We start from the raw sequence: 15,628 nt of genomic DNA on the forward strand, positions 1-15,628 counted from the left end.
GGATGAAATTTAAATTACATTTCCATGTATTTTTAATCATGATCCTCTACAAAGAAAATGTCATCTATATATTTCATGAAGCTGTTCTTTCAACTTTTAAAAAACTCTTGTCACAATCAAGAGGTAAGATAAAAAGGGCAAAATAAATCATGCAATTAAGAACATCAATGGCTGCAACACATCATTGTGAAAATGCTAAGTATATCTCAAAATTGGAAGCATGTAAACTAAAGAAAACTCCGAATTCTAGCTGTTCAAATCTTTTAGTTTGCTGCTTCCACCACCAGATATCATTTCGCAGAGACCCTACACCAAAACCAAACCAATCAATTGAATCCCAATCTTGTACACCAAGAAAGCAAGGAGACAACAAACCATCGCCACCGAAAATTCTGCAGCTAAGACGCCGAAATCGATGATTTCACATCCTAAGCAATGAGATAAAGATTGGTTCTGAAAATTGCTGCAGCAAAGATGTGCAAAGATGATTTGGTATTCCAAGCAAAGAGAAAAGATCAATTGACATGGAAGATTGCTGGCACGAAGAAGCACAAATGGCCAAACTCTGCTCAACAAAGCTTGTGATTTCAGTAACTCGCTATCTTCCCTTTGTCTTAGGCTTCTTAGGCGATAATAAGGTAGTGCGTGGGTTATCTGTGTTATGTCCAAAAGCATTCTTCAATGGTCCATATTCTGCTTCATCATCGTCGCTGTTGATGTCATTTGGAGTATTCCTATTTTGGTATCCCCTTCGCTGCAAGAGGAAGACATTGAAGTAGTAACTCACTAAATCTTCCCTGCTCTTCGTAGGAAACGATTTGAAAAGTTGTTCCCAAAAACATGTCTCGTGTGAAAGAGGGTTTGCTTTCACCACATCCTTAAACTTCTTCTCTTCTTGTTCGGTCCACAATCGCCTAACATCTTCCCCTGTCTTGTGTAAATTCCACATGTAAAATGTATCACCCAATTCTAGCTTAAGTTTAGCCCTTTTCTGAGCAACATGGAATTGGATACACTCAACAGAACCTTGAAATTGGCAGCCACATGAATCTTTTCTTCCAGCTCCGATGGGATCCCTTTCGATAAGATTGGTATTCACCTTTGCTGCTGGCCATATTTGGTTTCCAAACCATTTTGAATCACTCTCAACAGCCATGCCAGTCCATTCTGGAACTTCAGCTTGATGGGCCGGGCCAATAGGAATGGGCACGGTGGCAGGTACATCAAGTGACCATTTCTCAGCACTAGAATGAGGAGTTGGACTTCTCTCGGAACCTCCCTCTGTTCCTCCAGCATGTGAAGAGCCATCACCAGATGTTGATTTCTTGTCAGTTTTTAATCTCTCCCTAAGATTGTAGTTTGCCCCAACCTGATCATCATACATGCAAGGATGCATCCTCTGACCCTGAAAATGACAAAATATATTAGTTTTGATTTCATGTCACATAAATTTTTATTTTTTAATGGTAACAGGTAGCACAATCGCATCGATTAGACAAACATTCAGTATATATCATCTGAAAAGTAAGCATTCATTTCTACCAAGAACTTCCGAATTGATGGTTACTTAATGTGTAATTAATTGTTGAATAACGAGTTAAAAATAGCTAAAAAATCAATTTACCATGTTCATTCTTTCAAAAAGATAGCTTGCAAAATTTAGATAATGTCTGCAAACTGTAATATAATCATGTTGATATAAATTCCAAGTTGAGAGAAGAATAAATTCATTACACAAGACCATGTTAGAGCACAACAATTGTAATTGTACGTTTGGTTTGCATTTTCATTTTCTTTTTTATTTTCTGAGTTTTTTATTTTCAGGATTTTGTGAAAGAAAAAGAAAAAACTGTGAAAGCAATAAAATCCTATATTTCACATCCTGTTTTCTCTTATTTTCTTCACAAAGTTCGGAAACGAGAAAACGCTGAAAATGAAACAGAAAATAAAAAGTGCAAACCAAACACAATAAGTTTTCCTGCCTTTCTTTATTCAGTTCTGTTTTCTTCAATATTTAACGAAAGAAGCAGAACAACAGATAAATAGAATTAGAAATGTAAAGGTAATAAAAATAATTAAACTATAGAGGACTCCTGGACTAAATTTAAGCACAACAATGAAACTATGAAAGCAAACAGTACACACAAAAAGGACCAAAATTTTGAATCTTATAATACAAAAACAGCATCCATATTCCATATACAAATAGAATTAACTACAAATGCCAAATTATGAGAGGGCCTACCTCAGGAAAAATGGTAACAATTTACAAAGATACAAAAATTTCGAATTGCAAGAGGCATTAAATCAGTTAAACATTTAGGGAAAAGTATGTATGGGTTGGTTTTCATGGAATTGTCTCAGAAATAAACAGTGTGATTAGTTATCTGCATGAAAAATTAGCAGCTCATATTTTCAGGATTACCTGCCAACTAGGGTGATCACTTTTCAGAAATACAGCTTCCCGGAACAACAAAGCCTGCTTCCAGATCTCTTCACTACCATATGACTTCCACTTTGACTTTTCGGGCATTGAACCCATAGCAGGATCACAAGGATTCTCAGCCCTATCAAGAATCCAGTGCAGCATTTCTGACATAGACTCTCTCTTCCTCTTTCGACCAGAGCTCCCCTTATTAACACTATCTTCATCGCCACTATCACACCTCTTGCCACCATCCGAAACTCCAGTCATGCTGTTTACTGCATCAGATATATCCGCTACTGATGTTTTACTTCCATTCAAATGGTTGAGTCTATCCATTGCATAATTACGGCTGCATAAGTTTCCAACACTAGCCACATTTGTCTTCCGGTCCAGTGAGTTCAAATCAACAATTTTCTTGGAACCACTGAGCTCTGGATTCAAGCACCTAACTCTATTAGTTCTACACAACTTTCTCCCATCTAGTAAGTCGCACACACTCTCGATACTATCTCCCGCCTCTTCTTCGCTGCAAACATCCAACAATATATCAGCCTGCAACTCCATTAGCCAACCAAAACAAACCCTACCAAACACCAAACCACACTCAGGGAAGAACTCACTATCAGAAATATTCTTCAGCCATGTCTCTAGTGTACTCAAATACCTACTTCAAGCAAGTTCCACAGTGGAACCAACATTCACAAGTTCCCCAACACAATCCAAAAACCTATTCTTACAACATCATCAGTGCAACCCTTCTCCTTCACCAAAACTTGAATAGCTTACAAAATCCACAACCATTCCAGGCCTAGATCCCATTCAAAAAAACACACAGGAATTTATCAAAACAACAATACCTTAAATGCATAAGTGCCAACTTCACCTTCAATATCTCCTATGAGCTTTTAGCAAATCCAAGACAATCCAGCATCGACCACCCTGCCATGTACATATCAGATTCAAATCCATAAACCCAAAGAATCATGCTAAAAAGGTTCCATTTTTAACTTTTATACACCAACAAAAAAAACAATAAAAGAAAGAAACAAATAAACTTCTGTATAAAGAAAAAGACTAGGTTGTGAAGCATTCAAAGTGAGGATTGAGAAGAAGGTACCAATTAAGAATCATAGAATAGTTCTTTCTTTCTTTCTCTCTCTATACCTAGATGTGCAGATATAGAGAGAGAAAGAATTTTAGGGTGTCCCGCGCTTTGTTTCTCTCTCTAGAAAAAAAAATACCTTAAATTGCAGATGACATCCGTGGGAGAAGGAAGAGAAAGAAAGATAGTGAAGGGGCCAAAGTTCAAGTTTTGAACAGATACAGACCCTCTTCTTCAAAAATCCAAGTATTTGGAGTTTTCAAAATCATAAAAAGATTTGCAGAAAAATAAATTATAGAAAAAAGGGTTTTCTTTCTTTTTCTTTTTCTTATTTTTTCCCAAACCAATGAGATTCTAGGTTTTCAAGTTTCAATTAGAGTAAAAAAAGATTCAATTTTATTTTTCAATGGAAGTGGAAAAAATAGTTTTAGGAGAAAAAAAAAAGAAAGAAAAGAAAGAGAATGGAAGAAAAAGAAGGCATACCTGTGTATAGAGGGGGGAGAGAGTAGGAGAAAAAGAGTAAAATTTGTAGCCCTATTGTGACCCTCTATTGACCTTTTGCATCCACTTTACTCTTAAATGATGGTTGATGGAGATAATGGTATTGTATTTTTAGCCCTCAAAACCTTGTTTATATATATATTTCTTTTGAGGTGGAAAAGGAAAAGGTGGATGTAGATCTAGTTTCAAAATTATTTCACAATAAAATAAAGATATTAAAATAGATTTGATTAAATTTTCAAAAACAAAATCAAAAGATACAATTTTAATTTTAAAATTTTTTTAGCTTTTAGGTGGAATTCAAATTCTTGACATTTGTCTAATTAAATTAGTAGGTTAACCACTACATCACTACATCAATCCAACTTGATTGGATATAATTTTTTTTTAATTAAACAATATAAATTGGTGAATACAATTTCTGTAAATAACTGTTTAACCAAAAAAAATTAGAAAAACTAATTTTTATTATCTATATCAATGAATATCATACTATTATATCTAGGGGAGAAAAATTGGTCGAAATTCGCTGGGCTGACTCGCGTAACTCGCCAAAAAATACAGGTCAAACTAAAAATTTGAGATCATTATAATAAAAAAAGTCTGTCTAATTCGCACCGCTAATTCACGGGTTTTGGTGGATTTTAGAAGATTTCTACGAGGCAAGATGAGCTTGTCTGACGGGCTTTTGTCTTTAAGATGATAACTAAATTTAGAACATTACTATTGTATTTGTATTTAGAATATTTGTTCGTTTTACTTTAAGTTATAATTTGAATCCTCTAAATTTTGAATTTTAATTTCAGAGGCTAACGTGTGATCTCTCACCATTTATACTATATTTGATTCATTAGAGGTTTGGACAATATTTAATTATATATCTTGAAAATATTTGTTTTATTTTAGACAATTTTAATTTCATTATTTTGTTTTAAAAAATTTAATTGATGATTATATTTATTAGATATTTACAAAAGGAAAGGGTCGATGTAGATCTAGTTTCAAAATTATTTCTCAATAAAATAAAGATATTAAAATAGATTTTATTAAAATTTCAAAAACAAAATCAAAAGATACAATTTCAATTTTAAAAATTTTTTAGTTTTTAGGCGGAATTCAAATTCTTGACACTTGTTTAATTGAATTAGTAGGCTAATCACTACATCAACCCAACTTGATTGGATACAATTTTTTTAATTAAACAATATAAATTGGTGAATACAATTTCTGTAAATAACTGTTTAACCAAAAAAAAATTAGAAATACTAATTTTTATTATCTATATCAATGAATATCATATTATTATATCTAAGGGCGACAAATTGGTCAAAATTTGTTGGGCTGACTCGCCTAACTCGCCAAAAAATACAAGTTGAGCTAGAAATTTGAGATCATTATAATAAAAAGAGTCTGTCTAATTCGCACCGCTAATTCCCAAGTTTTGGTGGATTTTGGAAGATTTCTGCGAGACAAGACGAGCTTGTCTGACGGGCTTTTGTCTTTAAGATGATAACTAAATTTAGAACATTACTATTATATTTGTATTTAGAATATTTGTTCGTTTTACTTTAAGTTATAATTTGGACAAATTTGAATCCTCTAAATTTTAAATTTTAATTTCAGATGCTAATGTGTGATCTCTCACCATTTATACTATATTTGATTCATTAGAGGTTTGGACAATATTTAATTATATATTTTGAAAATATTTGTTTTATTTTAGACAATTTTGATTTCATTATTTTGTTTTAAAAAATTTAAGTGATGATTATATTTATTAGATATTTACAAAAGGAAAGGGTGAATGTAGATCTAGTTTCAAAATTATTTCTCAATAAAATAAAGATATTAAAATAGATTTTATTAAAATTTCAAAAACAAAATCAAAAGATACAATTTCAATTTTAAAAATTGTTTAGTTTTTAGGCGGAATTCAAATTCTTGACACTTGTCTAATTGAATTAGTAGGCTAATCACTACATCAACCCAACTTGATTGGATACAATTTTTTTAATTAAACAATATAAATTGGTGAATACAATTTCTGTAAATAACTGTTTAACCAAAAAAAAATTAGAAATACTAATTTTTATTATCTATATCAATGAATATCATATTATTATATCTAAGGGCTACAAATTGGTCAAAATTTGTTGGGCTGACTCGCGTAACTCGCCAAAAAATACAAGTTGAGCTAGAAATCTGAGATCATTATAATAAAAAGAGTCTGTCTAATTCGCACCGCTAATTCCCAGGTTTTGGTGGATTTTGGAAGATTTCTGCGAGGCAAGACGAGCTTGTCTGACGGGCTTTTGTCTTTAAGATGATAACTAAATTTAGAACATTACTATTATATTTGTATTTAGAATATTTGTTCGTTTTACTTTAAGTTATAATTTGGACAAATTTAAATCCTCTAAATTTTAAATTTTAATTTCAGATGCTAACGTGTGATCTCTCACCATTTATACTATATTTGATTCATTAGAGGTTTGGACAATATTTAATTATATATTTTGAAAATATTTGTTTTATTTTAGACAATTTTGATTTCATTATTTTGTTTTAAAAAATTTAAGTGATGATTATATTTATTAGATATTTACAAAAGGAAAGGGTGAATGTAGATCTAGTTTCAAAATTATTTCTCAATAAAATAAAGATATTAAAATAGATTTTATTAAAATTTCAAAAACAAAATCAAAAGATACAATTTCAATTTTAAAATTTTTTTAGTTTTTAGGCGGAATTCAAATTCTTAACACTTGTCTAATTGAATTAGTAGGCTAACCACTACATCAACCCAACTTGATTGGATACAATTTTTTTTAATTAAACAATATAAATTGGTGAATACAATTTCTGCAAATAACTGTTTAACCAAAAAAAATTAGAAATACTAATTTTTATTATCTATATCAATGAATATCATATTATTATATCTAAGGGCGACAAATTGGTCGAAATTCGTTGGGCTGACTCGCGTAACTCGCCAAAAAATACAGGTCGAGCTAGAAATTTGAGATCATTATAATTAAAAGAGTCTGTCTAATTCGCACCGCTAATTCACAGGTTTTGGTGGATTTTGGAAGATTTCTGCGAGGCAAGACGAGCTTGTCTGACGGGTTTTTGTGTTTAAGATGATAACTAAATTTAGAACATTACTATTGTATTTGTATTTAGAATATTTGTTCGTTTTACTTTAAGTTATAATTTGGACAAATTTAAATTCTTTAAATTTTGAATTTTAATTTCAGATACTAACGTGTGATCTCTCACCATTTATACTATATTTGATTCATTAGAGGTTTGGACAATATTTAATTATATATTTTGAAATTATTTGTTTTATTTTAGACAATTTTGATTTCATTATTTTGTTTTAAAAAATTTAATTAATGATTATATTTATTAGATATTTACAAAAAGAAAGGGTGGATGTAGATCTAGTTTCAAAATTATTTCACAATAAAATAAAGATATTAAAATAGATTTTATTAAAATTTCAAAAACAAAATCAAAAGATACAATTTCAATTTTAAAAATTTTTTAGTTTTTAGGCGGAATTTAAATTCTTGATACTTGTATAATTGAATTAGTAGGCTAACTACTACATTAACCTAACTTGATTAGATACAATTTTTTTAATTAAACAATATAAATTGGTGAATACAATTTCTGTAAATAACTGTTTAACCAAAAAAAATTAGAAATACTAATTTTTATTATCTATATCAATGAATATCATATTATTATATCTAAGGACGACAAATTGGTCGAAATTCGTTGGGCTGACTCGCGTAACTCGCCAAAAAATACAGGTCGAGCTAGAAATTTGAGATTATTATAATAAAAAGAGTCTGTCTAATTCGCACCGCTAATTCACAAAGTTTTGGTGGATTTTGGAAAATTTCTGCGAGGCAAGACGAGCTTGTCTGACGAACTTTTGTCTTTAAGATGATAACTAAATTTAGAACATTACTATTGTATCTGTATTTAGAATATTTGTTCGCTTTACTTTAAGTTATAATTTAGACAAATTTAAATCTTCTAAATTTTTGAATTTTAATTTCAGAGGCTAACATGTGATCTCTCACCATTTATACTATATTTGATTCATTAGAGGTTTGGACAATATTTAATTATATATTTTAAAAATATTTGTTTTATTTTAGACAATTTTAATTTCATTATTTTGTTTTAAAAAATTTAATTGATGATTATATTTATTAGATATTTACAAAAGGAAAGGGTGGATGTAGATCTAGTTTCAAAATTATTTCACAATAAAATAAAGATATTAAAATAGATTTTATTAAATTTCAAAAACAAAAATCAGATGATACAATTTCAATTTTAAAAATTTTTTAATTTTTAGGTGGGATTTGAATTCTTTAACACTTATCTAAGCGGACTAGTGAGTTAACCATTACACTAATTCAATTTGATTGAATACGATTTATGTAAATAACTGTTTAACAAAAAAAATCAGAAATATTGATTTTTATTATCTATATCAATGAATATCATACTATACATTTAGGGGTGACAATGGTCGAAATTCGCCGAACTGACTCGCGTATTTCGCAAAAGAAATATGGGCTGAACTAGAAATTTGAGATCACTATAATAAAAAAATTCGTCTAATCCATACCGCTAATTCATAGATAGGTGAGACGAGCTAGTCTGACTTTTGTCTTTAAGATGATAACTAAATTTAGGAAATTAATATTGCATTTGTATTTAGAATATTTGTTCGTTTTTACTTTAAGTTATAATTTGGACAAGTTTAAATCCTTTACATTTTAAATTTTAATTTTAGAGAATAACGTGTGATTTCTCACCATTTATACTATATTTGATTCATTAGAGGTTTGGACAATATTTAATTATATATTTTAAAAATATTTATTTTATTTTAGACAATGTTAATTTTGTTATTTTATTTTAAAAAATTTGGTTGATGATTATATTTATTAAATATTTATAATTTTAAAAATTTTAATATTTATGAATTTAAAAATAATATTTTTTATGTTTTTAAAATAAAAATTTAGGACCGTTTTAAATAGGTAGGGCAAAATAAACTAATCCACCAGACAGTAGGTTTTTAGTAAGGCAGAATCAGCGGAGCAAACATGCCCATTTACCATCCCAAACTCCATCATCCTCTTATCATACAAATATAAAAAATATTAAAAATAATAACGAATGTTTTGGTCTTAGTTTCAATTTTGGTATAAGTCCATTAAAAATTAGCAATTAAACTTAGATAATTTTTTAATTTTATTAAAAATTAAAAAATAATTTTTTATAGAAATTAAAAAACTTACAAGCCTATCAAAATATATAAGTTTATTTAAAATATGAGATTCATACACGGAGAGGAATCCAGAAATATTATTCTGGAGGGGCCAATAACATATATAATATTAAAAAATTATACAAAAAATTATATAATGTAAAATGTATTACAAAAATATACGATAGAGAATATATTTTAAAGTACAAAAAATATGTATGTACTTTTTATTAATGAATTGGTCGATTTTTCGTATCATAAAATTTATTGATAATAAAATCTGTGTCAAAATTTTCAGCAATTTTCTTTTCAATATAATTAAAAGACAATTAGCAAGAAATTAACCTTTCATTTTGTTTATGAGTTATTCTTCACAATATTCATCGCTGAAAAAGATCTCTTAGTTGTAATAGTTGAAACAGAGAAAATTAATACCAAATGAATCAAGAAAGGCGACGCTCACAAGAAGAAAAAAAAAATCCACTTTATGAGATTTGAAAAATTTTATTTGATTAAAAAATATTAGTAATAATATCTTTTCAGATTTTTTTAATATCGTTACTTATTTTTTTAGATATTAAAAATCATTAATATTTATATTAGACTGAAATTTTATTTATATTAGACTAAATACTAAATAAATTTTAAAAAAATTAAATTATACTTAATAATTTATTACTATTAATCTTTTTTTAAAAAAGTTGGGGGTCGAGGCCTCCACTCGCCCCCATATGTCCGTCCATGTTCATACAAAAGAAAATTAAGCACAATAAATTTAAAGGAAAAAAATGAAAATATTTTTTTAATTTTATTAAATGTGATATTTTACTATATAATATATTTTTTTACATATTTTTTTGCCTTACAATAAAAGTCACATTTTATAATATCACTTAAGACAAAAGAAAATTAAAAAGCCCATTATTAAATTAAAATAGTATCGTTATATATTTGTTTTAGAAAAATATTAGACGATTATTAGAATTTGTTATTTTTGTTTATCACTTAGCCATTAACTAATTTTTTTAATTTAGTTATTTTAATCTAATAATTTAACAATATACTTTATTACATATTTTTAAATATTGATAGTAAAAAATAATAAATTCAGCATTCCTCTTTATTTTATAGCACATATTAAGTAATATCTTAATCAATTTTTTAATTAAAAAAGTTATCTAATTATTAGGATAAATCACAATAATAAATCATTTCAGCCTCAAAATTAAGGCAATGTCCTATTTTAATTTTCGTTATAAACAAAATGTAAATATTTTTAAAAGTAAAACTTGAAGTAGTTTTTTTTATTAGGATTAAATAATGTTGACAACTATTTGACCTCATTTTTGTACATATAATAAAATACAACAAATTTAAATTGGATTGAATTGAATGGAAACATCCACTAACCATGGTTAGTATTTAACTATGGTTTGGATAACTGAATTAGTTTTTGGGAAGGTGGACAATTCATTGTGATTATCTTTTTCTTTTGTAGGAAAAACAAACCCTTTGGTGAGGAAGAATAAATGGGTCATGTGTATCACCAACACATATAAATACAAGTGTCCTTTATTATTTGAGTTTTCTCAAATTGAATCTTAACCATGCTTTTATTTCACAATAAAATAATGATATTAAAATAGATTTTATTAAATTTTTTATTTTCTTCTCATGATATCCCTCAATCCGACAGATTAAAGACTAATTTATCACAAATTTGAATTTCATTTAAAGGTCTATTGCTAGTCAATAAATTACTATATGCACAAAGCAAAATTCTAACTCCCAACATTTGTTTAAACATACAAGTAAGCTGACCACTCGATCAAAATATATAAGTTTATTTTAAATATGATATTCATACAAAATGAAAAAAATCAACTATGTTATTAATTATAAGAATATATCAAACAAAATTTATTAACTTTTTTTTCAAAAAAAATCAAGCATAATGTTTAAGGGAAAAATGGAAATATTTTTTTAATTTTATTAAGTATGATATTTTATTATGCAACATATTTTTTACATTTTTTTGTCTCACTTAAAGAATGTATGGTAAAAATCATATTTATAATATCACTTAAGACAAAAAAAATAAAAATAAAAAGACGACTTTTTTATTTAAATACGTATAAAAAAATGATTAATATCCAAAATGTGTATGGATGAAAAATTGGAACAAAATGCGCATGGCCATCTCAAAGACAGCACACAAAATGAAATTACACTCCATTCCAAAGATAGTGCACACGAAATGGATGGAATGGGTTGACTTCGCATCTCACATCCCATTCCCAGTGAGCCAGACACAAAATGGAAGAAATATGTGTTACCAGCCACGAATTAGAAGACCTCATGACTGACACGCGCGAATTGGTCGAACCCGCTGGCGACGGCCACGAAATGGCCCATTCTAGGACTGGCGCACACGAAATGGCGTGGTGGCAGTAATGGCAGCAAGTTCCAGTATTCACAGTTCCTGTACGAGCATGTAGTGGCTGGTTGGGAGAGGCAATGGTTTGAAAGGTTGTGGCGGGATCAATATGAAATGGGTGAAGGAGAGGGGACCAATTTTCACTAGGTAGTCACAAATAGGAGAGAAAAAGTGTGGTAATTTTTTTTGTGGTTAAAAATAATTGTATTGTGGTAATTTTTTTTATTATTTATTAAAATGAGTAGTAGCATAATCAATGTTGAAGAAAATCTTAATAGGTTGGATGAATTTCACATTTTTGCGCATTGACAGCCACCTTACTAAGTGCCAGATACATGTGAATAGTTTCGCCTGGTATGCTCTGGTTGCCTGCAAAGACCACATCGCTTTCTAGGACCAGGCTCGGCGTCGTCCATCTCATTCCAAATCCTTGTGGAAACAGGCCAGCTCTCCATTGTACGTCGCAAGTGGGGTTGGGCCGGAGACGTTGTCCTTCATATGGTGGCTATAGTTCCTCATCGGGCAACGGTGAAAATTCCATCTGGTAAACTCTAAACACGTTTTTAACACGGTATACATCGTCAACGTAACACTGCCAGTCAAGCATTGCATGGACACATGTGGCTATAGCATGAGCACATAGGTAGTGCAATGCTTGGAAGTATCCACAATCACTCCTGCAATGTAGGAAAACTCTAAACCTAGACTATGTCCCTATAGCGGCTATCTCATCCACGGTGAATATTGATGTCGCTCTGTCGTATGATGTGATAAGCATCTGAGTAATTTTCTCCCTGTTTGCAAGTATTGCTTTTTGCATGAATTGTGAAAAAATCTGACCACATGTCTTCTGTGCTTTTGCCTATCGACCCTTGTTGACAAATAGTGCATTCAGGCGGTGGTAGGTAGACTCAACAATCACACAAACTGGAAGATTACGAGTTCCCTTGAGCACAGAATTGATACACTCAGACAGATTGGTTGTCATGTGACTGTATCGATGACCCTCGTCGCAGTGTTGTAGCCATTTTGGCGGCTCTAACCCTCTAATCCAAGCCATCATTGCCAGAGACGTGGCCAGATCCTCGCCACTGATTAACTCAAGGTAGTATTGTTCCTTTTGGCTTCCTTGCTCTTGAAATTTGTTGCAAAGTTAGAGGCAAAATGTCTGATACAATAAAAATTGTGTTCCCATCCACACCCATCTCGCTCTAATGCAGTCGTTATTGCTGCATGCCTATCAAAAATAAGTAGAATTCCCGATTGAGTCGCTACATACCTCTTTAGGTTGGTAAGAAAAAAGTACCACGAGTCTATATTCTCCTATTCGACAAGCACAAAAGCTATGGACAATATGTTGTCTGTGCTATTCCCATCAATAAGGTGCCCATGTACTTACCATACAAGTGTGTTCCGTCAACTGAAACCAGTGGCTTGCAGTGCTTGAATGCTTCAACACACAATGGGAATGACCAGAATACTTCACGAGTACACTTAGTTATGAAAACAGAGAAACAAATGCAAACAACGTCTAAAATCCCACAATGTGACGTGTATTTCATACATGGAATGAAAGTTTACAACACGTTGAAATATCTCCGCAGCTGATTGTATGAGTAATCCCAGTCTTCATAGATTCTGGCAATTGCCTTTTGCTTCACTAGCCAAACCTTCTTGTAAGACACCTTGTATCTGTACGCTGACTCTACAGAACCCTACAACACCTTTATGCAAATGGCTGCGTCTGCCTGAACCATGGAGAATATATGCTGGCATATGACATTACTATCAAGTTGAGCACGATCTTGCGACGTCGTAGTTGCCAAACAACTGTGAGGCCCTTGGTATTTTCGAATTTTCCAAAATCTCAAAGCCCTAGTCTTTGCAACCCTTACGGTCCAACGACATTGGTCACCAAACTGTTTGCATCGACATACATACTGAGTTTGATCTGACTCTACCATCTTGTATTCTGCACTTCTACAAATGTTGTAGTTTTTAACAGCAAGCATTGCTGTTTCTCTATTCAGGAACTTCAAGCCAATCTCCAGCTCCATTTCACTGGTCAAAGTGTAGTTACTCGGTATGTCATCTACGGTAGTCGAGTTCATTGCACCAAGACTCAGTGCAAGATAGTGGTCGGGAGTGCTGCTAGAAACACCGCCTACCCTCATCACACTTACCGGTTCGGCCCGAGCTGGGATGACCCTTTTGCCAAAAAGCAGATAGGTTTCAGGAACAACTTTTGCTTCCTCACTGCTATCATCCTCAATCTCATCTTCATCAGATGTGTCTGCCAATTCGTCAGCAATACTTTCCGATGATGCAACACAGGTGGTGAGGGAGGGACGTCCATGAGGATTTTTTGCATTCTGTTCTGGCATCAAGAAGGCGTTAAAAGTAGGACTACGCGCCCTACCAATCTCCGGAAAGGAAATGGCTTCAGCCATACCGAAATTTCAAATTTCCTCCACGTTATTTGCACTAGATGAGCTACTGCCGACATCTTGAAGCTCCACACAAAGTTCCATGAAATAGATGCTTGCAATGCTCTGATGATACGAAAACATCATCAAAACATGCTAGTCTGATTTAATCTGTATTTTTTGATAAGCAAACGAACTGGCTAACGCAACTGGTATCCTGTAAGCCAGGTTACTGATCTCATTTTTTCCAATCAACCCAGTATTCACCAAAATCAGATTTTTCAGTTATTGTAAAGATGTTTGCAAAGGAATCATTATCCAAAGTGGGTTATCACACATAAATATTACACCCTTAGATGTATGAAAAATTTCTCCATTCGAATATACAATCACATATATGTGTTCAGAAGCCATTTCCACAACAAAAGTTGATGATATCAAAATTTTTGAAAATGGGTTTCACGGAGAGAAAGAGAGAGTAAAAGAAGGGTGAATAGGAATTGTGGTATCAGTTCTGGTGAAGTAGGGTTTATATAACCTAACTTTGGTTCCATTTCATCTGCGGTACACACTTAGTTGGCTCATTTCATTTGTGGTACACCAGAATCTTGTGCCCATTTCGTGTGTGCCCCACCTGAATTCATCATTTCGTGTGCAACATCTGCGGCTTGGAAGGAGTACTGACACGCTCCATTTCGCGTCTGCCTTGCCTGCATTGGAAGCTCCATGTTCGTGGATGATGCAGGTGAGTTGGAAGCTCTATTTCGTGTGCACCATCCTTAAAATGAACTATAATTTCATTTCGTGTGTGCTGCCCCTGAGATGGCCATGCGCATTACCGTGTAAATGAGTTATACGAAAATTGAAACTACACATATCTCATTTACACTGTAAACGAGATACGTGCAAAATTATCTCGTTCACAGTGTAAACAGATAAGAGAAGGATATTTATTTCGGTAAATATTTTTTAAATTATTTATTTCAGTAATTATTATAATTAATTTATTTATTAAATTAAAAAATTCCAATAATTACCCCTAAAAAATATTAGAAGGTTATTAAAATTACTAAACTAAAAAAATTAAGTTGATAATTAAAAATAATAATAAAAGATAATAAATTTTTATAGCCTTATAACATTTGTAAGTGTCTCTTCAAATACCATGGTAAAAATAGGGATAGTAAATACAATTGATTTTTTTTGTTGGAGTAAATATAATTGATTTAATTAGAAATTTTTGAAAGCAAATTTCTATTCTAATTAGTATATGCACTCGTGTCCTGCACAGAATAATATATATTATTATATGTATTTTATTTAAAAAATTTAAATATATATATATATATATTCAAATTTTTTTAAACAAAAACACATATAACAAAAAATTTACAAAAGTTAATTAAATTTAAAGTTAGACTATTTTTAATAT

At 30.9% G+C, this 15,628-nt stretch overlaps 1 protein-coding gene across 4 annotated transcripts; it reads right to left on the reverse strand.

Moving 5' to 3' along the window:
• On the reverse strand, nt 1–4,133 carry LOC112744153 (AT-rich interactive domain-containing protein 1). Of its 4 annotated transcripts, none has more exons than XM_025793670.3 (4): nt 4,014–4,133; nt 3,286–3,367; nt 2,426–2,954; nt 1–1,405 (listed from the first exon to the last, which is right to left on the reverse strand). In XM_025793670.3, the coding sequence occupies exons 2-4, from the start codon at nt 3,294–3,296 to the stop codon at nt 599–601; spliced, it is 1,347 nt and encodes a 448-aa protein (XP_025649455.1). In that variant the 5' UTR covers nt 3,297–3,367; nt 4,014–4,133; the 3' UTR covers nt 1–598. The 4 variants fall into 4 exon arrangements, with proteins under 4 accessions (XP_025649455.1, XP_025649456.1, XP_025649454.1 ...); XM_025793671.3 differs by having other exon boundaries at nt 3,670–4,062; XM_025793669.3 differs by having other exon boundaries at nt 3,546–4,047.
• Between the last annotated feature and the right edge of the window lie 11,495 nt (nt 4,134–15,628).

Source organism: Arachis hypogaea, chromosome 14, assembly GCF_003086295.3.
Source record: "Arachis hypogaea cultivar Tifrunner chromosome 14, arahy.Tifrunner.gnm2.J5K5, whole genome shotgun sequence".
NCBI classification, from domain to species: domain Eukaryota; kingdom Viridiplantae; phylum Streptophyta; class Magnoliopsida; order Fabales; family Fabaceae; genus Arachis; species Arachis hypogaea.